This window comes from Lygodium microphyllum, chromosome 21 (assembly GCF_053477565.2).
Source record: "Lygodium microphyllum isolate KBCC chromosome 21, Lygodium_microphyllum_v1.1.10, whole genome shotgun sequence".
Lineage (NCBI taxonomy): Eukaryota > Viridiplantae > Streptophyta > Polypodiopsida > Schizaeales > Lygodiaceae > Lygodium > Lygodium microphyllum.
This window is the reverse complement of record NC_141155.1, coordinates 16,163,691-16,190,788: the sequence shown is the minus strand read 5'-3', so window position 1 is coordinate 16,190,788 and position 27,098 is coordinate 16,163,691. Positions and strand designations below refer to the sequence as shown.

The 27,098-nt window shown below is 40.3% G+C and overlaps 1 protein-coding gene across 2 annotated transcripts in view; it reads right to left on the bottom strand.

Moving 5' to 3' along the window:
* Positions 1-21,861: 21,861 nt before the first annotated feature.
* The window catches only part of LOC148017769 (putative beta-1,3-galactosyltransferase 14), a 45,335-nt gene continuing 40,098 nt past the window's right edge, over positions 21,862-27,098 (bottom strand). Inside the window, exons 6-8 of one of the 2 annotated variants that reach the window (XM_087661807.1) lie at positions 24,443-24,585; positions 22,421-22,532; positions 21,862-22,280 (exon numbers count right to left, since the gene is read on the bottom strand). In XM_087661807.1, coding sequence (XP_087517933.1) covers positions 22,447-22,532; positions 24,443-24,585 — 229 coding nt within the window. In that variant the 3' untranslated portion in view covers positions 21,862-22,280; positions 22,421-22,446. Of the gene's footprint in view, positions 22,281-22,420; positions 22,533-22,590; positions 24,319-24,442; positions 24,586-27,098 lie in introns of those variants that run through there. The other variant, XM_087661808.1, reaches the window with a different exon arrangement.

The following is a 27,098-nucleotide window of genomic DNA, read 5'->3' as shown; positions in this document are numbered from 1 at the left end:
AGGAAGAAATACAGTCAAGTCCTTTCTATTTCTTCCTATAAATCAAGGGAAGAGATTTCTAAGGATATGATAGTATGCGTAGTATGATCCCATAACATCAAGCCACCATTTAGGTATTGAAATTTGATAGTGATATTAAGAATCACAGTTGAGGATATTGAAATACGATAGTGATATTAAGAATCACAATTGAGGATATTGAAACTCGATAGTTCTATTAAGAATCACAGTTGAGGATATGATGAGAAAAAGACTCTCAAAAGCTAATATCAAGTAAAAAGTTGTATCCTTCATATTCTTTGAAGCATCCTACACACATGAAATCCTCTTAGTCCTAAAGTTGATATGATACACAATATCACTAATACTTTTATCTATTACTAGGTTATTTTTTTAACTTTTTAAAACTAAATATTGAATAATAAGTGTTAAAAAATGAGGAGATTGACCAATAGTAGCAAGATTGTTTGAATTAATGTTTCTGTTTTCCAGAAATCAAAGTATTTCATTTCTTCTAATTATAATATATTATCCTTGTCTTATCCATTAGTGCTTGCTAAAAAGTTGATATGACAATACTATATAATGAAGATATTCTATTTTAAAGTGCCAAGGTTAAGGTGAATTTTTTCACTTTCTATTCTATTAGCTTGAGGTTCATCCTTAGTATATCTATCCCTACCAATTTGTATCGATACCATGAGACTCTTTTAACCATTTTCTTATTAATAAAATTGAAGAAATAGAAGAAAGAGGTCAGATTTGGTTGAAACTAAATCTTACAAAATAGATGACCTAGGGGACGAAGTAAAGATGCGGCTTGGATGTCCCAACCTAGGTGGGTCTACTAAAAACTGACAAGCTCATCATATTTCAGGTTCATAGAGGACCATATCTCTATAGCTTAGTCAACAAGTAAGTGGTGCTAGTCCTCTATGTAGAGACTCTTTTGATTGTTGATCGTCTTCTCAATATTTTTTGAAGGGAAATGAAGGGAGACTAATGCACACTGCTGGTAAGAACCAAATGTTATTTTTGTGAGACAATTTATGACAAAGTATAATCTGCTTTAAGAACTAAGAAACAAACAGAGGAGGAGAGAACAATGGTTCAATTGAATGTAGACGAAAAAATAAGCATGATTTTGGTGGAAAATGTGATAGTAGAATATTTAACCATTCCAAAAAACGAATAATGATCCAAAAGTGACCCCTAACATTATTTAATGTCCTTAAGCATTTAATGGTCGATCTCTTAAATAAATAATATATTCTCTCATTAATCACATCTGAATGGCCAAATTTGGAGGGTTCATTCTTTTAAAACCTCAACTAAAAATTAGTAACTTAATCATTTTCTTACAAGTGTCGTTTTTGAAATATTTTTGGCCCTAATCTTTTATAGGTGTTGGAGGGTGGCTAAAGATATTCTAGAATGTTTCATGATGATATTATCAATTATGCAAGCGATAACATGGCATATCTTCTAAAAGGTTCTATGATGATATCATTGATGATGCAAGCAATGACATGGCATATCTTCTAGAATGTTCTATGATGACATGGCAAGGGTAGGTTCATATGGTTGGCTCGAGGATGTCCTGTTAAGGGTGCATTCTCATGGGGTGTAGATTCATATGGCATAAGCAAGAATTAATCCGTACACTTAATCATGCCATGTCCGTGACATCACCCCCTCCTCTAACAATGAGTTTCACGAGGAGCGGCTTGGTGGTTTGGTCCATTGGATTCCTCTTATAAAATTGTTTAACTTTGAGAGGTGCTCTTTGGAGATATTTTGCGGGTTTCCAAGTGTGATCATTGATGTCATATCCTTTCTTGAACAATGTGTTCCAATCAAAACCGGGAGATCCTCAAGTCTAAAAGTGGTACCATCTTGCAACTATAAAAGAATGTACTTGAAAATCATTAGATGATAATGCTATTGTACTTTATACTTTTAGTCTTTTCCATGTCTACTCAAGATTATGTTTATGAGTGTGAGTTAATTAATCTTGGAACCTAATTCACTTGAGTAATACTCTAAGTCATCGCTTCTTGTTCTCCATGAATTCCAACCACCATAGCTAAACCTTGCTCAAGGATCCATGTTTCTCAACATGGTATCAGAGTCATGGTGAGCATAGTTCAGCTCAGCTCACTGCACCTCCAACTCCCCACAACCTTTGCTCAACTCAGCTACACAATATGACTTCATCTCTCACTCCATTTTCACTCTATCTCTCTCTTTACTGCCATAGCCAACCAGCACCCTCCTTTGTTGGAGCTCTTGGATCTCTTCAACCAGGCCATATCTCAATAAGTTATCTTCTACGGCAATCTTCTCTTGCTCTAGATGCTTCATCCTATCGCTATAGACCTCAACATTTCTCATTCTCATGCCTAGCATTACGTGTGTGCTCCCTCATTGTCAAAGCAGTGCCTATATATGGTGAAACAGCTTGAACAATGCAAATATGCCACTGCGATCCATCATATGGCCATAGGCATTTGGAGGTTGGTATCTAAGCTCTCTCCTCACCAAAAATTAGCCCCAATGGTGCACTCCTCGAGCTACTGGAAGAATGAAAAGACCTAGCCCTATCAAAAGCCTAATTGTGGCAACCATAGCCACTTTTCTTCAAGCTCATTTCTCCCTTTATTTTCTTACTTCCTTTGGCTCAACCAAGTCATCACCACTCTGATTCACTATATCACTCAATCTCCAGCAATATTTACACTTCAAATCAGCACGAGGACATAAATCAACAAAGATATCAAGCTTCAAGCATAGTATCTTTTTGATACTCATTTAGTGTTATTTAGCACTAATAACTCTATTGTGCCCTTGAGACAATCCTTATCAACTCATTTGCTAGTCCCATCAGATATATTTGGTGTTGATTTGTTGTTGCTCTTGCCATTTAATATGGGCAAAGATTCACTGTCATACCGCTTCAAAGGAACGGGCTTCCATGCATGGAAAACAAGGATAAAGCATGTCATTGTGAGGTACGTAGGGTGATATTTTAGGAGGAGCCTTCTACTACTATATATCTAGCTAGACAACCAGATCTATAGTAGCAGATGATGCTCTAGTGGCCTAGGTCCCTGATGCTCCACATGATATCCAAGACCCTTGCCTATTTTGAGGTGGTCTACTAGAGATAGACACCAGTATCCGTGGTTTGAGCCCTCTATGGATTATGTTATGGTGATAAATATTGGTGAGTCTCTTACTTATGATGAGGCCATGTGCAGAGGTGATAGTCACTCTTGGGAGAGGGCCAAATATGATGAATTTTGTTACAAGAAAGGGGACACATGATGATGTATGGTATGTCAATTTAAATGCATGTAATCATATGACCAGTCATACTGAATGGTTTGGAGAGATGCAGGACTTCCAAAATCCAGGTTATGTGTAGACGGGTGATAATTCATGCCACCCAATTTCACACATTGGAAAGGTTCCCTTGTCCTTGGATAATGGCTACACAAAGAGTCTATCAGATGTATTACATGTGCCATCAATCACAAAGAATTTAGTGTCTATTGGCCAAATGGTAGAGCAAGGGTTGAAGGTTCGATTTAATGCAAAATGTTGTTTTTGCAAAAAACTTTAATGATAGGTGTAGGTTGGCCACGTGTTCACTTTAGATGCTAGAATTCCTATAATGAATGCTAATATCTATGCTAAAGGAAAAGGAGTGGTTGTAGACATTGAAATATGGCATGATTGTATTGCACATGAAAATGTGTAAAGATTAAAAGTAATGCAATCCAAAGGATTGGTTACAGGGTTGCTTGCTTTTAGAGTTGAAAAATTCATAAGTGTGTGAAGCATATCACTTTGGTAAGTAGGAAAGACAACCTTTTTTGCATGACAAAGATGTGAGTAGAAACATACTTGATGTTGCACATACAGATGTTTGGGGCCCTACACAGAACATTTCTTTTGGTGGTAGCAAATATTTTTTTACGTTCATTGATGTTTGTTCAAGGAAGCTGTGGGTATATTTCATGAAGGAAAAGAGTGATGTATTTGAGTACTTCAAAACTTTCAAGGTTGCAATTGAAATAGAAACATGCTTGAAAGTTAAGTAGTTGAGACCAAATGAAGGGGGAGAGTACATCTCTAATAAGTTTAGTGCCTTCTTGAGGTCTCATAGGATAATGAGATAGTTTACTTGCAGGTATACCCCATAGCAAAATGGGATTGCAGAAAGAAAAAATAGGCATATTGTAGAAGTTGCATGAGCATTGATAGCTGAAAGAATATGCCAAAACATTTTCGATCTGAAGTTGTTCATACTACTATCTATATTATGAACAAAACTCCCACAATTGCAATTCATGGGATGATCCACAAAGAATGCTTTGCAAGCAAGGAGCTTGATGTGTTACACTTGAAAGTGTTTGGTTATATTGCATATGTTCATTATCAAAAACATGAATCTAGAGCATGGCAGGAGCTATGGAGGATGGAAGATGAATACACAACTCATGGTGACATAGACTTAGATAGACTAACTATTACACAAGTGAATTAGGTTCCAAGATGGAAGCTTGGAGTCATAAACACATTCTTGTGTAAGATGGACAATGACAATGACAATGACTCAAACTGATAGTTTCATTACATTAAAATGAGTGTCAACAAGTACATGCCTTTATAGCTTTTGGATAGTACCACTGTACTTCATTGTGCTTATGGGATTCTGTCATCTCTTCCTAGAGCATACATCATATATCTATCTTCCAGCCTCTTTTGGGCACAAATATCAAGCATCGTTTTCTATTCTCAACACCCCCCCTCAAATGATGAGTTCCTACACTTGTTGGCTTTCCCCCCCTACATGATGACATGGCTCGAGAGACTAACTCATAGGCAGCCTAGTCAAGTTAAAGCTTGAAACTTTACATCTTTGGTAAGGGCTTTTACATCCACTATGGGAAACAAGATCCAATATAGGAAAAAAAGATCTACTATGGAAAAACAAAGATCCTCTATGGGAAAACATGATCCACTTATGGGAAGTTTTTTATCAGCACAACGGAATGTGTCTTCTTCATTTTTCTTTTGCTTCTTTGGCATTCTTTGGTGATGTCCTCAATCTTCATATTGTTGTCTTTGGTCTTCTTGGTCTTTTCTTCATGATTTTTGTCTTTGACTTGTTCTTCATGATCTTGTGCTCTAGTCTTCTTTGTAAGGTTCTTTTCCTCAATGAGTTTGAGATGGATATAAATAGGTACATTGCTATGACTTGACATGGCTTGTTGAACCATGACATAAATCTTGGGATACATAGATTTTGGGATTTCATATGGCTTTAACTCATGACTTGACATTACATCAAATTTTCTCCTGAGATCACACAATATCTTGTCCTTCATTTTGCTTGCTTTGTCACTCTTTATTTTGATTACAGCTTCTTTGACTTTGACTTTTCTCTTTTTGTCCCCTCAAGCAAAGGTACCACCAACGTTGAGTTTTGTATGATGATCAAGGTAGCTAGAATGTCTTCAAAAACTTCAAATGAACTCATTGATTGCACTTTAGAGTAGGCATCTCCCTTTCTTCCTATAGATAGAATGAAGGCATCTTCTATATGCAGTACAATTTGCCAAGGAGAGTTGTATCACTCTTCATAATAAGTATCTTCATAAAAAACTTGATTTTGGTCATTTCCACAACTGAGAATGAGCTTCAAATTCTGAGTTTTCTCAGCAGAAGAATTATACTTTAATGTGTCAATAGATACAAGAAGATTAGTGTTTATTAACACTAAATGAGTATAAAAAAGATACTATCTTATTCTTGGATCTCCAAGTTGAATCTTGATGTTGGAGCACTTGCTTGCTGATTTTTTGTGATTTCCTTGATGGATACTAAGTGTTATAGTAGATTAGAGTGGCATTGACAAGCTTGAGTTAAAGGAAGTAAGAGATTGAAGTGAAAGATGAGCTTGAAGCTTGAGTGGCTATGGAGTCCACAGTTTTAGGGTTTCTGAACCCAACTGATTTTGTGTCTACTACAGCTCATTGTGGGATGGATCATTTGGTGCAAGATTTGGTGAGAAGGAAGCTTGAATAGTGGGCTTTCAAAGCCATGTAGTTAGAGTGGACATTGCAGCATGCAGGCACAGATCCAGTCATACGACAGCACATTGGTGCAACCGGGATAGTGACCATGAATTTTTCCAATGCTGAAGCTGTAGACCACCAATGTCTCTATTTGAAGTGCCAAGAGGAAATGCCCTGATCAAAGAAAGATATCTCCAGAATGAATCACTGGAAGATATGGCCTATATAGAGAGATCTAGAAGCTCCAAGGTGGGTAGGTGCAATCTAGCTATGGCTACCACAAGGTGGAAGATGAAGATGAAGTTGAAGATGGAGTCATGAGTTGGATGTGAGCTAGATAGAGATGACCAGAAGTGAAGAGAGACTAGAGGAGCAGTGTGTGGAGCTATGTCATGCTTAGGTGAGCTCTGATATCATATCAAAAACATGGATCTAGAGCATGGCAGGAGCGATGGAGGATGGAAGATGAATACACAACTCATGGTGACATACACTTACATAGACTAACTGTTACACAAGTGAATTAGGTTCCAAGATGAAAGCTTGGACTCATAAACACGTTCTTGTGTAAGATGGACAATGACACTAACAATGACTCAATTTGATAGTTCAATTACATTGAAATGAGTGTACAAGTACATGACTTTATAGCTTTTGGATAGTACCACTGTACCTCACTATGCTTATGGGATTCTGTCATGTCTTCCTAGAGCACACATCATATGTCTATCTTCCAGCCTCTTTAGGACACACATATCAAACATCATTTGCTATTCTCAACATTCATGTGCCAGATAAGCTACGAAAGAAGCTTGATCCAAAGGCTAAAAAATGTATTTTTATTGGATACTCTTTAGAGCAAAAAGATATCGCTGTTATAACCCTATCACAGGTGAGTTTAGAATGAGCAAGAATGTTATTTTTTATGAGATGAGAAGTAGATATGCATCTAGTGGTGATGCATTAGATGATGATGATGATCATGATAGTTATGTATAGAAAGAAAAGAAAGAATCATGGAACCTTAGTGGACAGGAAATATCATCCAGTACTACATCTATAGTTATGAGACTAAGGAGTTTCCCCACATCTTCAAGTGGATCTACAAGTGTTGCAGGTAAAGACAAAGGGAATAAGAAAGTGTTGGATGGCAATGATGCATCTACTAGTCATTTGGGATTTGATGGAGATTCTAGTGGTTCAGAGAGTTTGGATGATAAGCTTGGTATTCCTTCAACCAAGACACCAAGTGTGTAGAGAGCACATGGTAACATAAAGGTACTCACACCATATATTAGTTATCCGCACACATATACACTACACGTAGCGGGCACACATAATTGTCAATTTATTCTTTATTCTTTTAGTGACATTTGAATAAAGGGAAGTCTGGCCACACATTATGACTGTTGGAGTTTCCACATCTGTTGGATCTTTGCTCTCTTCTATTTCTTTAAGGATCATACCATTAGCTCTTCCTCTAGGCACAATTGCTCAATTCTGGCCATGACACTATCCTTGGCAAAAATTCTAGCCAAGCTTAGAACATTGCCTCTTGAAGTGGCCTATCTTGTTGCAATGAAAACACCTAGGAGATTCCTTGTTGCCCCCTATAGGTATTATTGAAAGAGAGGGAGAGACAGAGAGTGATGCAAAACCATGAGCTTCAGCTCATCTTCTTCTTCATTACTATTCCATTAACTGACTACCAACTGAAAGAGAGAGTATTACATTAGGTTTCACTAACCACCATCTAACTATGGTTAGGTCCCAATTTATTAATGTCACATACGTGTACAGTTGTATCCATGGTCAGTCACACACATAAAGAGATATGGGTGGAGCTTGATTTCTAACAATCTCCCTCAAGCTCAAACCATCTACAATACTCCAAGTGGCTACCTAAAATAGATGAACTTTTCTTTACCAAGTGATTTGGTAAAGATATCCGCTACCTGGTCTTCAATGTTCACATATATCAAGTCAATCTGCTCTGCTAGTACTATTTCTTTGATGAAATGGTAATGTACTTCAATACATTTAGATCTTACATGGTAGACAGGATTGCTTGCAAGCATCACACTACTAAGATTATCACAATGCAGCTTCACTTTGCTGTCCAAGTGTATCCCAAGTCATTCAATAACTTCATCAACCAAACAGCTTCATAGGCCACTAAGTCCGCACCACCTCGATGCTTAGCTTCTGTACTGGACAATGCAACTGTAGGCTATTTTTTACTTTGCCACTGATCATGCTACTACCCAATCCAAATGCATATCCACTAGTTGACCTCTTGTCATAGGCACAACAAGCCCTGTCAGCGTCAGTGCACCCTGTCAAGTCAAGGGGTTTTCCATATGCATAAAACAACCCATAATCTGTAGTACCCTTTACATATCTCATGATCCTCCTGACTGCATCCAAATGCAGTTTGCAAGGCTTTTGCATGAATTGACTGATCAACCCCACAACATAGCTTAAATTAGGTCAAGTAATAGTCAGGTAGATCAAGCTGCCCACCATCTGTCTATACATGATAACATTCTCTATCTCAGTCCCAACATCAATCTGTAGCTTAACATTTTGGTCTAGCGGTGTATCCATAACCTTACATTCAACCATATCATACTTTTGTAACATGTCATAAGCATACTGCTTCTACGATAACCATATGCCTTGAGACATAGACACTACCTCAATTCCCAAGAAATATTTCAACTCACCAAGATCTTTGACTTTGAATTCAGCATGCAACAATGACTTTATTTTAGCAATCCCGCTCTCATCATCTTCAGTGATGATTAAATCATCGACATAGACAACCAGAAACACATAGCCATGATGAGAGCATGTTGTTGTAAATAACTACTAAATCGAGCATTCCAAGCTCAGGGTGCCTGTTTCATCCCATATAATGCTTTTTTCAGCTTGCATACATGTGTCAAAAAATTCGGATGCACATAGCCTTTAGGCTACCCCATATAAACTTCTTCGTGTAAGTCACCATTTAGAAATGAATTTTTTACATCCATTTGCCACTTCTAGCCTTTAGATGCTGCCAATGCAATGACTATTCTAACTGTTGCCATTTTAGCTACAGGGTTGAAAGTCTCCTCATAGTCAAGGCCATACTACTGTGCATACCCTTTTGTGACCAACCTAGCCTTATAAGCGTTCCAATGACCTATCCGACTTGCATTTAACCTTGTACACCCATTTGTAGCTAATGGGGACTTTGCCTTCAGGCAATTGAACCAAATCCCATGTTCCATTTTCAGCCAAAGCTAAATACTCTTCATCCATGGTAGCACACCAATTCTCATCTGCAACTGCCTCATCAAACTTAGTGGGTTCTTTGAAACTTGTCACCTTAGTCATATAGGCGTAATGATGGACTGAATATCTAGTGTATGTAAACCTATCAACTGGTCTTTTGACCCTCTCAGATCTCCTCAACTATGGCTCACTTTGAGCTTGCCTCTCATGAGGAAGTACATACAGATTTTGCCTTGCACTAGGAGTCATAATAGAAGGAAAATTTAAAAAAAAACCAAGGACTCACTGTAGATGACATATCACCTATTGGGACACTCATAGATGTACTAATTGTAGGAGTATTTTCAGCATTACTTGTGATGGTTGATCCATCAGTAGCCACTGCAATTGGATTCCCATACCAAGAAGCTAGTTTGTTAAAGACAACATCTTTTCTTATCAACGTCGCATGAATCGACGGCACATAGCATTTATAAGATTGTCTTTCCTGTGCATAACCCAAAAAGATGCTCTTGACAACTTTGGGATCCAATTTCTTCCTCTTTTCATCAGGAATATGTACGTATGCAATTAGACTATAGGCATTACAACCTATACCCATAATGATTCTCAACCATGGCAAGAAAGTGTTGAAACATAGGCAAAACATCCAATCTATGTTTAATAGGATAAGCTCAAACCTTATGTGAATAGTCATATATGAATGTAACAAAGTACTTCATGTCAGCTAGGGATGGGACAAGTCAAGGGGTCACAAACATTTGAATGCACAATGGCTAAATTTCATAGACCCAGACTTCTTACGTGTATTATAAGTCTGCCTATCATAAAGATAATGATCACATAAATCAAAATAAGAATAATCCAAGGGTAAGAGATTGCAAACAAGTCAATACTTTCATTCCTTTCAAAGACGTGCCCAAAGCGATGATGCCATAAAGATACATGTGGAAGATCGATCATAGCCAATACATGGTCAACAAGCCCATAAACAAGCAAAGGGTAGAGACTGCGAGTCTTGGCACCTCTAGCAAAAACAAGACTACCATGGGTGATCTTCCATGAAGAATCACCAAAAGATACATGGTACCTATTATTATCCAACTATCCAGCTAAAATAAGACTTTTCATCAAAGCTAGAATATGATGTATAGAAGCACAAAACACCAATACTATCAAATTGTAGTGTAACATCACCTATGTCAATGATATCCAATGTAGTGACTCTAGTAGTATGACAAGCTGTTGCCATCAAGCTTTTCGCGATGTTGAATAGCACTATTGGGGCTGATGCCTGAGAAGTACCTACCATAATGACTGCAAATGACTGTAAAGTAGAAGAGTATGGGCTACTGTAATTTTAACAAAACAGTCCCAAAATTGAGCCAAATGGGCAATCAAGAGGGTGGGAACAAAAGAAGGTATAGTTGTGTCAAAGTGCGATCAAGAGAGTGCTACATTACAATGTTTTCTCTTCAATAGAATGTCGAAAATAGTAATTACAACATTATTGTAGTAAATGCAACAGTGTATATCAATCCAACTACAAGCAAACAAACAAAATAACAATCTCCCACTGCTAAGAATATCCAGATAGTAACCAAAATATAAAGAATGAAACTAGCAATGAATAGGCATGGATCATTGATACCAAAGACTATCAAGAACTCAAAGTGTCACTAAACCATACATCCCATAAGCATATACATCATATATGTAAAAGATCTTAGGAGCAACTATAGAGATTCAACCAAATGCACAATGAACAAGTCAAAGAGCAATGATTGTCAATTCATAACCAATATGCATGTATACATCACTAACAAATTGCTCTGATAGGGGTAAGTTCCAATGTCCAAAGCATATAGAGTCAAATCAACCCGCAAGAAAAAGTAACTACATCAAGTAGCATACATGAGAGCATAGACATAAGTCAAAAGTGTCCTATTGTCAAGACATAAGTGCCATAGCATCTTAGAAGCCCCCAAGTATATCATAAATACATTCAAGAGTGTATATATCCAACAAATCTTCAATATTCATAAGTGTGATCATTGAAGTGACTGACCAAAGCTCACATGTATCAAGTGTAGTTCAAATCCAAGACTCAAAGCATATCCAAGGATATAGATCAATGCTAAGCCTCGCTATAGCCAAGTAGCATACCCAAAGCATATGTAGACATTTAAAGCATGAAGCTCACTATTGTATGCTTGCTGTCCAAACTATTACTACAGTAATAAACCCCTCAAGAACTAAGCTATTTGAGCTCTAAAGAATCACAATAGCATTCCAAAGGATTATCATAACATCCAAGTACCAAAATAGCATCACCAAAGTATTAAATTTGCATTTTGAGCTCATTTTCTATTGTCCATAGAACATACAACATGTCAATAAAGAGGGCAGCAAATTTGGTGCAAGCATGATGCCTAATATTGCCCACTAATTGAGTGTGTTGAGCTCAAAGCTCACTCGTTGATGCTCAAAGGGTCCTAGGGAAGCTCCTTAACAAGTCAGAGCAAGATGGAGCAAGCTGAGAGATCGAAGAACTCAATGCATATCTCAAATGAGTGGTCCTCGAATGCCCACTCTAATACCACTTGAAAGGTGGAGTGTAAGGTGGAAGCACCAGGGGAAGCAAGAACAGAGTAAGAGCTATGGAGGTTCAAGCAAGAATAGAGAGATTGGTGTGTAGAAACTCCAACAGTCAAAATGTGTGACTTGCCTTTTCCCTTATTCTATTGCCACTAAAAGAATAAAGAATAAAGTGGCAATGATGGGCACGCACCACCTATAGTGTGTACAAGTGTGTGGGTATTGTATACAAGTAAATGTAGATGGCTAGGCACATGCAGGGGCTTTAACCCCCAACACTTTGTTGAATAGGTTGCTTGCTCAAAACACTCCTTCCCCAACATGTTGCACGAGCAATCCAAAGTGCAATTAAAGGTAATCCCTTCTATGGAGAGCCAATTCTAAATGGAAATGGGGAGAAGATGCAAAGGAAAAGAAAGAGCATAAATGCTTGCGGTACTTGCGTAAAACAAGCTATGTTATGGAGTCTGTGGAGAGAATTTCAGAAGGCCAACATTGCAAAGTAACCTTCGAGCCTAGTCAACATGAAAGTTTGACCATTGACCTTAGAGGAGGAGATAATGGTGGCTGGTGGGAGTGATAGCAACCTGCTTGCATTGAACTTGGAAGAAGATGTGCATAGAAGCTTGTGGGCTTTATGCGGAATGCCTTTCATTCCAAAAGGAAATGTTTTGGGATGGTGGAGAAGATGAGATGCACAAACTCAATTGATAGAAAGTCTCTCAAATTGGTTGCACCTTGCTTTTGGCCTAAGAGAAAATTCTAGGATAAATTGATTCCTCAATGGATTTGATTTTGCAATCATGCATTGCATACACTTGGTATGTTGACAATCAAGTTCAATAAGTTCCTATGTCACCATCAATTTGGCCTATTTCTAAAGAGACAAATGTGGCTCATGATGAAACTCTTTCTCTTAAAAAGACCGCATTCAATGTCAGAGATGGGGATAGTTCTTCCATCCCTAACATTAACATTCATTTGGGAGCATCAAGACAAGGTCCTTCGACTGGGAAATGCAAGAAGAAGTGGGGGCATGGTATTTCAAGAGATACAAAAAGGGAAATAGCTATAGCTAAATCTTTGGATGTAGCATTTGTGCAGATGCATAAAACCCATTGTCATTGTGGAGTGGAGTCATCTATGTAGTTCGGATCATGATACATTTTGTTTAGACAATGATTGTGGCCTGGATCTTTAAACCTCTTTTGTAGCTCATGGAGCAATTACAAGTGGTGTTATGCCACCTCCATAGTATTAGGCATTATTTGTAGGGTGCAATTATCATTTAATTCATTGCTTCTAAATGTTAGTTGAAGATACATTCATATAAAGTCATACATTTTTCCACTATGCTCTCTTTGAGTGTTTCTACAGTTAGTGTGCTCATAATTACATCCTGAAATATGATATAATAATTTTCATATCTCCACTACATTGTGGTGGGATCATATTAGTCTTCACAAGTCTCATTTATTCTTTTCCTTTTTAAAGATATCTTTCATTTTGGATCTCTGTACTTTTTGGGCCTCGTCTCCCCTACATAAAACTTATGGCATTGACAAGTAATAATAAGTTGATCACATTAGTTGTCCACTATAAAAGGTTCAATTCATGGGCATCGGGCTAAGCCATCTTAGTACACAATAGATGTTTTTGAGTGTAAATATTTGAACTAGCACATTCGTCCCTTTCAATGCAAAACTTGGACTCTTGTAGAGAAGAAATCATTGTCTTTCAAGAGTATTTACAAGTTTTCCTACTGTCATCCAAGCACATAACTTTCTCAATTCTTCGTTTTACATGATATGAACTACCATGTTTACAGGATGCAAGCACAAGGTAGCTCTAGCATTGCTACTGTCTAATCGTCATGTCCCTGGTCATCTTGAAAAAGATGGCGTCTCCAACCCTTGAAGAGCTCCCACTTAAAGGCGAATTTGCTCTAGTGATGAGTGAAAAGAAAAAGAAAAAAAAAAGGCAGTACAACATGTACACATGTACAACAGGATGAGGAAAGACGTCATCTCATCCCACGCCCATCAACCTCCTAAGGAAGGAAAAGCACTCTGTAGAGAGGCTTTTCGTGAGCAGATCTGCAGGATTCTAGTCAATCAAGATCTTGAAAAGATCAATAGACTTGTCCTCAACGACCCCACGTATGAAGTGATACCTCACCTCAATGTGTTTCGTCTTCGCATGGAAGACCGGATTCTTGGCTAACCAAATAGCACTCATAGAATCCGAATGTACTGTAGGGATAGCATCAATATACCAAGGTCGGCAAGCAAACGACCCAACCAAATGGCCTCCTTGTAAGCCTCACTGGCTGCAACATACTCGGCCTCTATAATAGAAAGGGCCATGCATTTCTGCACCCTGGACATCCAAGAAACAGCACCTCCAGCATATGTGAATACATAGCTGGAAGTGGACTTCCTACTATCTGCATATCTTGCATAATCAGAGTCAGTGTACCCCACGACTCCTGTATCTTGGCTGCCATAGCATATGCACATATCTACAGTGTCATTCAGGTACCTCATGATACCCTTCACGACATCCCAATGCTTCTTGCCAGGTGTAGCCATATAGCGTGCCACAACACCAACTGCTGCAAAGGCAATATCTGGACGAGTGGCGATCATGGCATACATAAGACTGCCCACTGTGGATACATAGGGAATCTTGGCCATCTCGGCCCTCTACTCATCTGTCTGCAGGACAATCAGCCTGTCATACCTTCACATAAGAAGGCAATGGACAGCCAATAGTCTTTACGTCCTGCATGCGGAAGCGCTCAAGGACTTTATGGATGTACCCCCTCTGTGACAAGTAGAGAAATCCCTGATGCTTGTCGCGTCTAATGCGCATACCAAGTATGTCAACAGCATGTCCCAGATCTTTCATCTCAAAGCTCTTCTTGAGCTGAGCCTTAAGAGCATCTAGCTCATCGTGAGCTTTCCCTCCTATCAGCATATCATCCACATAGAGTACCAAAATCAATAAAGAACCATCACGAGCTTTCTTCATGTAAAGACACGGATCCATAGCACTCCTGATGTAGCCTTGTGACTGCATAAAGGCATCAAACTTATGATACCACTCCCTAGGTGCCTGCTTCAAGACATAAAGGCTTTTCTTCAATTTGCACACTAGGTGCTCCCTGCCAAGTTCTGCAAAGCCCTTAGGCTGCTCCATATAAATCTCATCATGCAAGTCCCCATGTAAGAAAGTCGTCTTGACATCCATCTGGTATAGATCTAAGTCAAGCTAAGTAACCAACGCCAAGACTAAGTGCATAGTGGTCATCTTAACAACAGGAGAAAAGATCTCATCAAAGTCCACACTATGCTCCTGCTTAAAAACCTTTGCTACCAATCTAGCCTTGTATGCCGGCTTGGGGTGTCCAGGGGTACTTTTCAACTTGTACACCCAATTGCATGGAAAAGCCTTCTTGCCCTTAGGCAAGAAAACCAAATCCCAAGGCTCATTCTTATGCAAGGAGTCTATCTCAGAATGCATAGCCCTCTCCTAGGAGTGACTGTCACCCCTGCACATAGCCTCATCATAAGTGAAAGGCTCTCCTGCATCTGTAACCATGACATAATGCATCGAGGGCTGAAATCTATCAGGTGGATGTTTGTCTCTAGTAGACCATCTCACGGAAGGCTCTGCTGCCTGCCCAGCTGCCTGTCCAACACCTTGACCATGAGCATTATGCTGCAACTGTAGACTGTCCAACTAGCTATGCGGGAGCTCTTGGCTCCTCCTGAAATATGACCCTACGGATCTCAACAACTCTCTCAGGCTGCCTATGCATCTTGTCTTCATGGAAGACTACATCATGACTGCGGATGAATTTCCGCGCTTGCGAGTCCCAGAGACGGTAACCCATCTCGCCTCCATTCCCATAACCAAGGAAAATGCACTCTTAGGATCTAGCTTACTTCTCTTGTCCCTAGGCACTTGGCAAAATGTCTCGCATCCAAAGACATGGAGATGCGCATAAGAGGGAGGTTTTCCTGTCCATACCTCCTCAGCAACTTGGAAATCCAAACCACTAGAAGGTGATCTGTTTATGACATGCACAGTTGTACTAACTACCTCAGCCCAAAAGCTCTATGGTAGGCCTACGTGGCTAAGCATACTACATACACGCTCCTGGATGGCTCTATTCATCCGCTCAGCCAAACCATTCTAGGAGGGGGTGTAGGGGTAGTCAACTGACATTTAATACCCCTCTCATCACATAACTGCTCAAAAGCACGTGAGACATACTCACCCCCATTATCTGTTCTTAGGCATTTTAGCCTATACCCAGACTGGTTCTCAACCAATGCAAGCCATCTCTAAAACACAGCCAAGTCATCGGATTTCAACTTAATGGGATAAGCCCAAACTTTTCGTAAAAAATCATCTATGAAAGTAACAAAATACTTGGCACCACCCATAGACTGACAAGGCATGGGCCCACACACATCCGAATATACCAATGCCAAGGGCTCACTCATGCGTGGCCTACCAGACTTCTTATGCGTAGACCTAGTTTGCCTGCTATAAAGACAATGCTCACATGAATCAAAATATGCATAATCAAGGGGCGATAAGTACTGCAAACCATAAAGCATTTTCATTCCCTTCAAAGACATATGGCCCAAACGGGCATGCCAAAGAGATACATGTGGGATAGAACCCACAGACAAAACATGATCAAGGAAAGAAGCGGATACAATCAAGGGATAGAGGTTGCCAACCTTGGCACCTCTCGCAATCACAAGTCTGCCACGAGTGATCTTCCATGCAGAGTCTCCAAAAGATACATGATAACCTGCGTCGTCAAGCTGTCCAGCTGACATGAGACTTCGTGTCAAAGCAAGTACATGATGTACATCCTGCATAACAAAACTACTGCCAGAAGGAAACTGCAGCCTAACATCACCAATGCCCACAATATCAAGAGAGTTGTCATCACCCAAACACACAGAACCTAAAATAGTACAGTATGAATGAAACCACTCTCGGCAAGGTGTCACATGAAAGGATGCATCTGAGTCCAAGGGCCAACACTGTGCATACATAGAGTATATCTCTGTCATCTGTGAAGCACTAGAAGAAGCTGCAAGGATATAATCATAATCAACATCCTCAGGCTGCATAACATTGATCTCTTCAATTTTAACACTGGACTTTGCAGGCACTATGCTGCGATCAGAAGACTTATCCTGCACTTTGTCTTTCCCCTTATCTTTGCGCCTTTCATTGCGCAGTTCATGGTATTGTGGCCTAATATGGCCCTTTTTCCCACAATGGTGACAAGTAACATCTGCATTCCTATCACGAGGTTTGCTACATGACTTCCCACGAGACTTGGACCAAGATTTCTGAGAATCTTGTCCACGACCACTGCCACTATCATGCTTTCCATATCCATCATTCCTACCTCTAACTGTCATAACACGCGACACACGAGAGGCATCCAAATTCTTACGGTTAACCTCTTCCTGTAGAAGAGCACTCTCAACATCAAATAATTTCAAGGTAGCAGCAGAGGCACATAATGTAGTGCGAAATACATCCCATGACTCATTAAGAGTACCAAGCAAGAAAAGAGGAGTGACATCCTCTGCAAAAGTGATGTCCTGCCAAGTCAAGTTCTTGAGTATAGCATGGAACTGGCTCAAGTGAGCAGACATGGTTACATTCTCCTTCATGCGCAGATCCATAAGCTGCTTCAGCCAATACATCTGGCTCGCTGGACTTTTCTTATCATAGAGATTCTTGATTTTATCCCACAACTGCTATGCACTCTGTTCTTCCTCAAATACATTGTAATGAACCTATTCTATGAGAGAATACAATAGTGGATTTGCATAACGCATCAAGCTCAAACCATTCCTCATTTGGCATAGTTACCGACGGCTGCCCGCGCTGAACCTCAATGGTTTGATCTGCGATTTCTGCACCAATACCTGCCAAATCTGGCTCTTCCAATAAGAGTAATTCGTACCATCAAGCTTAGTGATGTTGAAAATAGCATGATCAGTGGACAAACTCGCCATAATGCAAGCTAGAAGACTGTAGACAGTTCAAAACTACTTATTGTTTACTGCAAAAAATGACCAAAAAATCACCAAAATCGAGAGAAATTTGCAAGTAAAGTGTAACCAAAGTTGTTGCCCACCAAGTACTAGTGAAAGTACATCATTTCAAAATATTTTAGTATGAAAAATCCATGTCAGTCTGGAGTTATATACTTGCTGTAATAAATGACAGCAGGGTACTGTGAGAGGCAATTACTGACCAATTCAGTGTACCAAGTCAAGAAATGACAGCCAAGACATGACCAGCCATAAACGGGCATAAATCAGCACCAAACATTCATCAAGACCCTGAGCAAACACCCAAACATGTTACCAAAGCATCCGTTCAGTGAGTTGGCATACCCCCTGGACAATAGAGCAAAGTATACATAACACTGGCAAGACCTGACACCAGTAGGTGTATACTCACAAGAGTGCAAAGCCCAAGCTCAGGTCAAAAGCGACTCCAAGATATCAGTGCATGAACTATGCAACATTTAAGTGTAAGAGATCCCAAAGTATCAAGTATCTGTAAAATGCTCAAAATAGCATAAACCTCCTACTCAATATTGGTCAAGCATACAAGATGCTCCCACTGTCACAAAAAATGCGGATAAACGAGCTCAATAGCTCAAGCAAACCAAGTCAAAGTACCAAAGAACAGGTAACCAAGACAATGCCTCAATAGCATCCAAAGTCATAATGAAAAAAGCCAAGTCAATGTCCAACTGCTCAAGGGAATACTCAAATGAATGTCAAGACGAGCTCAAACAACTGTCATCCACAGCCAAAGCATAAAGCATTCACTAAGACATCATAACCCATACTGGGTAGCCTAGGCATAAACCATGTCATAGATGAAATGCCAGCTGCAAAGAAGTGACATTCAAACCCAAATCGAACTCTAATCTCAACTCAAAAGCATTCCGGAGCATAAACAATACATGTGGCACAGTCCAAATACATCATGACATCATACCGAGTAGCCGGGAGAACCCCATGACCAATAGGCATAACCCAATTGTAGCATAAATAGCTTCAGCCCTGAAGTTTTCAGCAGCATATAACCTCTGTAAACTGAGAAAATCAGTGCTCAATCCAAGCTCAAATCCATAGGCAAACCATAGGCATACATTCCCGTATATATAAGCACCAACCGGACATAATCGGGTATCAAATGCCAAGACCTGTAAGCATAAAATTGAAGTAACAGATGGCTGCCCTGCTTTGGATAGATCTAGGATTGTTCAAAACAGTCAATGGCTGAGCTAAATCAGCTCCAAATGCGTCTCACATAAGAGGCATAACATCCACAAGTAATCCGGTATCAATAGACATCAATAGAAGCATCACATAAACCATAGACATACAAATACATGCTGTCTCAGACTTGAAATCTGTTGCAAAATATTCTCTCATCAAAATTTGACAAATCTGATATCACCAAAGCGTCCGGAGCGTGCCAAAACCCCAACTTAGACTCTTACCTTACCTGAATCGGGTTCCGAATGCTCGAGATATGACAAAAAGAGTGATTTTTGGGCCAAATTTTGAAACAAGCGCAAAAAAAACGTGAGCTGGCTAGGGGGATCTGCTGCCCCACGTGTCAACAATGGGGGCCAAAGAAGGCCTACACCAAGCCTCAGCAAGCCTTGATAAGCTGGAAGCAAGATCCAGGTGAAGGAAGCTCCAAGAGGTGTGAGCTATAGCTACCCATAATCTGTGAAAACCTTGTTTACCTAGACCTGTGGACTGAAGTAAAACTCTGAAATAATGAAGCAATACCTCAATGTCAATGCCCTGATGGTGCCTCAATAGGCTGGGAAGAAGCTCGAGAAGCCAGGGAGTAACGGGAGCTCAAGAGAATGAGCTATGGCTGCCGGAAAGGAGATCCAGTGAGAGTGGGGAGTCAATGGAAAGCTGAGAATGCCACGAGCCAAGCTCAAGAGTCGGAAGCCGTGCTCTGATACCAATTGAAAGGTGAAAAGGATCGAAGCTTACACTGAAGAGCTATGGCAGGAGAGCAAGAGCAAGAAAGAGAGAGACAAGAAATGGGAACTCCAACAGTCACAATGTGTGACCGGGCCTTCCTTTATTCAAACTGTCACTAAAAAAATAAAGTGATGGTGGCGGGCGCCCGCCACTTGCAATGTGCAGTGGCGGTGAGTATCAGTGTAGTAATACACGGGCGGCTAGGCAGATGCACCTTTACCCCCAACATCAAGGATCTAGTTACAACCCACTTTTACGTGCCATTGGTACCCAAAAAAAAAGTCCCACCTTTCAATACCATTGGTACAAAGAAAATGCCAAGTGCTAAAGCTATAAAGTTACTATATAGATTGTCACCTAAAAGAAACATGGTGCTTAAGTTTTTTGAACTCCTTTGTGATGGCTTTGCCACACTCGATAAACTATCCATTTCCCTTCTTCATAGTTGCCTTCTTGGTAATTTCACATGCATGTGCTTTGAGTTGTGGTAGTTATTAAGCTTTTTGAACTCCTATGTGATGACTTTTTCACACTCGATAAACTACCCATTTCTCTCATTTATAGTTGCCTTCTTCCTAGTAATTTCACCTAGATGTGCTTTGAGTTATGGCGGTGTAAGTTCATATGTGATACATAATTTGGATCCCTTGAAACATTTTGATTCCTTTAATACTTCAACTTCATAATGCATCTGCCTTTTCCTTGCTTGATTGATTTCTCATGGTATCATCCACTTAACCCCCTTTTCTTCTAGAATTCACCTTTGTTTGGTCTCTAGCCTATATGTCTCTATACATCCTAGGCAACCATCATCAAGTTCATTTTGTGCTTCTTCATACCGTCCATCAAGGAGACCTCCTAAACCTGCATGGTAGGCAATCTTCTTTTTCAATGTCGCTTTATTAAATACTAAAAAGATAGTGTGTATCATACCTCACTTATCCATCTTCTTTCAACTTCCTTCAATAGCTCCACTTGCACTTTGGTTATTATTTTCTCAAGGATTTCATCTTTGATCTTAATAATTGTAGCCATCTCCATTGCCAATTTTTCCTCCAACTCTACCAAGCACATAAGCACATATGGAAAGTGAGCCTTTCAAAAACGCATTCTCTACTACCAAGTTGCAACCTCATTAACACACTCATTTCTTACACAAACTTGGCTCTTGATCTGGTTTCGAGGATGTTGCAAAGATCACAGAAAATACTTTGGGACACATCTTGCTATTAGGGCAAGGGAGATTAGAAACAAGTCAAGTCTTATGTGTGGACAAGCCTATAAATAAGAAGGGGGGAAAGGAGGGAGAGAGAAACAAACTACGATGAAGAAAGCAAAGAAGCCAAACTGAGCAAGTTGGGCAACTACGAAAAAAGTAAATTGATTGACAGACTATTTTGATAGATTGAGCAACAGAGTCTATAGTGACTAAGAAAGAGTTGGGCAATGGAGCTTTTTTTTTGGGCGCCAAGGGGAGAGATTTGTGTGTGTGTGTGTGTGTGTGTGTGTGTGTGTTAACATATCCTTCAAGACACCTCAAATACGCATAGAACACAACCCCCCACCCACATCAGAATTTTAGTACAATCCACTTAGGGATGCTGAAAATAGACATCATAAGCTGGCCTTTTACCCAACTTAAGTGCTTAGGCATCACCCTAGCCTTCTACAAGAGATTTAGGAGAAACTCCCGACCTTGATACTTAATCCATGAATTCAAGTTTAAATCCAAAGAGCGCAATAAGGAGCAGGCTTAGAACTCCAATATACAAGTTTAAGAGTAATGCCTATCCCTATCCTCAAGTGCAACTATACACATGACATTTCACAAAAGCCATATGAATTCATAATTAACATGTTAGATCCATATGAATTCAAACAACATTACAAGCCGGAGAACTGCCCATAATGACACATGCGTGGGAATGCTGATGCTGCAAGTTACAAAAGCTAACTATAAGTTTCAATGACTTGTATGGGCCCCTGTCGCGCAGTACAATTTGTGAATGATATAAAAGATCAAGAACTTGATTCATCTCCACTCTCTTGTGTATATTCATCTGAGAATGTTCCTTTGCAATTTCCACTTTGGTGTCTAAATACTAGATCTGACAGTGTTTGGACCTGAATTCCTCCCAGACATAGTCAAGGGGCAATGTAGCCAATCACAGCCACCTGTGGATTGTAGTGTTGCAAACAAATGGTTCCTGTAGAGGTTCTGCAGGTATTGTGGTAGCTCAACCTGCAAAAAGGTGATTTGCATTTTCCTTAGAAATTTGCTCATTTGACAGCACTGCTTCAACCTATCTGAGTCTGTACACACAGACGGTGTGGAAATAAACAAGTTGGTTGCAAGAAGACAGCATGATGCTCTGTGCCTACCATGTAATTTTCTCCAGGAACAAAAATCATTCATCCGCAGGCAAAGTTGGACTACTGGAACATTTGTCTATCTTATGCAGCTCCCTTAATTTTACAGCCGCGTTGCACAAACCTGTACAATGCTTCGAGTTAGGTTTTGAATCAGATAGATAAAGAGATTTTATTGGCAAAAACATCACTTTCAGATAACTGTTCAATACGATTTCTTAATACAGTACGAGCTCAAAGAACAAAAAACCACTCCCCTGTTTATACAAATTAACTGGGAACCATTCCAGCAATCACCAAACAAATCACAACATCGAAGAATATGCCACATCAAACCTCACAAAGTTCTTAGGAACCCAGTGGTTCTAGCCTCTAGGACAACTTCGCATGTCAGCCAATCTAGAACTTGGGCAGAGATAGGAGTGCCTACCTTTTCTTTCGGCAGGAGACCTTCCCTTCATTGACCCTTTGTGTTTGGATGCATGGATAGTATCCTGCCACTCACAACATGTCATTCAGCTCTGCTCAATCTTGCTCTTCATTTCAGCTGGCATGCATTTCATGGTTGCTCATGAGCTCTTCAGTCCAGAGTGAGTGTGCCTCCCAATTTTCTTGAGTCCTTGAGCTTTTACCTACACATTGTAGGCTGCTTCTGTCTCCTGCATGAAAACATTATCTTCCTTCGAGAGATGGGCTTTCCAAATTGAGCAGCACTTGGTCTTGCTAATCTTACTAGCTGCCGGCTGCAACCTGCATTGGCTTACTTCTACAGTGGCCCCAGCCACCAAGCACAATCTTCAGGAGTTGTTTTTAATGCATCACAGTTGGATGGTCAAATTTGAAGTCGCCCTTGGCTGGTGGCAACCTGTGCCTAATCAACACTCTGTCTAGGAAGAGTATGAGGGAGCCCTCAAGTTCAAACACAAGGTCTGGAGGGTAACCAAAATCCAAGCCATAACACCTGATCTGGGAAAGGATGCAAAAGGCTGTCTTGGGCAGACAACACAGGAGAGTAGACCGTAGACTCCAGTGGCAGGCTGTTCTGGAGCTAAGAGCAAATTTGGCAGATTGGAGGCATTAAAAATGCAAGAGTCACAAGATGTCAAGGTTGAAACTACATTCCATGACTGATGCAATGCCAGCATGCATCAGAGCCTGTTTATGAGGGCAGACCATGGGAGGCTGGGAAAAGCAGAAACCAAAATAGATCTGATTGTTGAAATCACTCTGACACTAATTATACCCACTGCACGTGGTGGAGACAGAAAACTGCTGAGAGCTGGATGCATGATGAGAACCCAGACATGACTGAGACACACGAGACAGATTGTGGAAAGGGCTGACACTCAAGCTCTAGTATACACTGAAAAGAAGTTTCATGCGTGCAAAAATACACGTCTCAGCCTGAACTAAGCCTACCCAAAACAGGAGACACTGAGGTCAGCCATTTTGAAAAATACATAAACCAGGTCGGTTCTTGACTATCTTCCTTGCCCCTCTATTTTCTCCTCTATAGGATTTGTATGTTCCACAGCTTTCGAGTTATACACAAAGACTTAATGGATAGTCACTGCTGATTCTTCATTTCTGCATTATCAATAGGACTATCTGTCCTCTTCCCTGATTACATCTTACAAGAATCACCCTCTCTGTAAAACATTGGTTCTGCATTTATGTATTTACATATTTGTTATAGGATAGTTGCAAGTACGTATCCTGACTTAGCTAGACCTAGTACACGGACATTATCATATCCAGCTAGCAGCTTCTCCTAAGCCACTTTCATTTCCAGTAGGACCCATAATTTCAGCTCCAAATCTACACCACAATCAGAGCTGTTGTACAATGACATCACTGCAACCAGATGTCGCACAACAAGACTGATGGAATTGAGGATGTATACAAGGATGCTGTAAGCAGATCACAGACAAAGCGATTTGTAACTGTCGATAATGACTACCACAGTCAAGCACAAAGTAACTAGTCCCTTTTTACACAGTATTTGGCAAACCACAAAAACAGTAAAGAGCTTACCAGAACACTTTGGGATATCCCACACAGCAATAGATGTAGCAGTGCACTTTGAATCACATAAATCTCTGTTATCTTCATGATTTACATTCATAGCGAGCATCCATGCCCCAACTGTGACGTCTTCATTGGTAAAAAAGCGAAAGCTGCAAAAAAGCACAAGAGAGGGAAATCACGTATACATACCTACATGTGTGTGCACGTGTGTGTGCATGCATGTGCACACACCACTTCTCTCTCTCTTTTTTCGTAAAAGGTAACACCTCTCTCTCTCTCTCTCTCTCTCATCACACATGCTGTGTGTGTGTGTACCTCAGAAAACCAAAACCAATAGAAAACCGGTAATGGCAGGATCACTCAAAATGCATAAGCCATCACCACCATCTAGAAGCCACACACAAAGGAAGAAAAGCAAGAAGTATTCTACCATCCCAAGCAGCCTCAACAAAATCAAGGACATCCATACACAAAAAGTGTTGAAACGATTTAAATTGTGGGTGAAATCAAGGACCATGATTTGGAAAATGTAAAAGAAATTTTAATTGATATGTGTAATGAGGCAATGCAACAAATGAGGAAGGAAATGCTCATAGGAATGCAAGAATGGAATAATGGAATACATAATGATATACAGGCACACTTCACCTCATGGAAAGAGGATATTGAAGTATGTCTTTGGGGGAGAGACACAACCATTGAGGAGCTCAAAAACAAGGTAGCCACCTACAAAGTCCAGCTTGACCTCTTCAAAAAAGAGGAAGGGGAGATCATAAAGACTATGCCCGAAAAGATGCAAAAGTGAAATTAATGAGCTGAAAACACACATGGAGAAGGAGCGCAACACATGACCAGCAATAGCAAAGGAGGCCCAAGATGATGTAGCCAAAGGCTCCAAATAGATTGAAGTAGTGAAAGAAGTTTGTAAATGCTACACTAGAATAGGAGAAGAGAAGAAAATTTAGATCCTTGCACGTCTATGTAGTGGGTTGGAAAGAATGAGACAACTCATTAGATGATGCCAAAAGTCTAAGTAAGAAACTAGGGGTACCTAACACTTCCATTGTTGAGAATGCATAGCCAGTTGGCAAGGACTCAACCAAGGATCTGGCACACGTGTGTCTTGCACTATCACCTCCTACCTGTGAGCCTCAATCTAAGTCAAACAAGAGCATTAGGAGCTCTCGCATTGTCTTTGTCTGTCATTTTATGTGCTTCAGGCACTTTAGACAAAGGGCACATTAGTGCATTTCTTTTTGGGCACTACAGGCTGTCCTAGGTGCCCACATTTGGGCCTAACCACTTTATTACTAGTTGTGGCTCTAGTTTTCCTATTTATAGGTGGCCTGCCGTCTCACTCTCATTATCCATCATTCATCCTTTGTGATCAGCCAACCCTCCTCATTCTCTCATACCCATGCTACCATCTAGCACCCACACTGACATGTCAGGCTGCATGTTGGGGCTGACTGTTGCAACCTTGTATCCTTCAACCATTGCACTCAGATCGTTCCTTCTCTCACCTACATTCTCTTTCTGTACTACACCCACAGTCCTACATGCATTCACAGTACTAATTACCTACGTTTCACAGCAGGCCAGGCAATCTTCTTGAGCTATGTGCTGACCCGAGCGGCACATTTGGCATAGCTGGCAACATCTACAGATCTGTGTTTTATGGAGGGTACCCCTAATTACCCTGCATTTATCAGCAGGGCCAGCCTGTACTGACATTGGGATCATCCCCCATAGGCTGTGTCATCCCACAGTGGTCTTTTCAGTCAGACAACCATCGCTTCTACCTGGGTAACCGGTTATTCTCTGCCGAGCAGCTGCCTTTTTCAGGCTGAAAATGTAGAGACACATCCTTTTATGCTGTGTTTACTGGAGAGGACCTTCTGTTACAGCCAGTCAACTATATTTCCTTGCTGGGCAGAAGATGTCATCATCTTAGGGCAGGCATATTGCATCTTCTGCAGAGCTTCCTCTCCTCGAGCTCCTTGATCAATTTCTAGCCAAATCTAGGCTGCATTATCAGTATTCAGTCCCCCAAGGAATCTGCATTTGCAAATGAATACTGAAATGAAGAGGGTGGATATATAAGGGCCTATCGAAGTATCTCCTCGAGCTAGTCTCTCTCACCAACACCAAAAAAGACAAGTGATGGAGGGCAGGCTGCCTAGTGGCCATATATAGCACAAAACAAAGCAATATAATAAGTACACCAACCAGCAAACTGGCCAACCAGCCATAAATGCAGTTGACTACTGCACAAATACCAAGATGATCAGCAATCACATAATTGGCTGCAACATGCACTGCCCCTATCCGCAGTAAGGTGCCCCTATACAGTGACTACTGAAAATGTCCAATAACTTATAGGAAAATGCGTAACTCCAACCGAGAGAACTGACTACAACAACTTGAGCCTATAAATGCTAGTCCAAGGGATGACTAATCTCTAACAGCCCCTCAAATTCCTAGATGCAGCATAAGGCTCAGGGATCTAGAGTGTTGTCAAAGAACAACCTGAGGAAGCACCTTTGTAAACAAATCTGCCAAATTATCCTCTGTCTTAGAGTAAACCACATTAATAGTCTCATCCAATATCTTCTCTCAAATGAAATGGTATTGTATCTTAGTGCGCTTCGACCTAGCATGA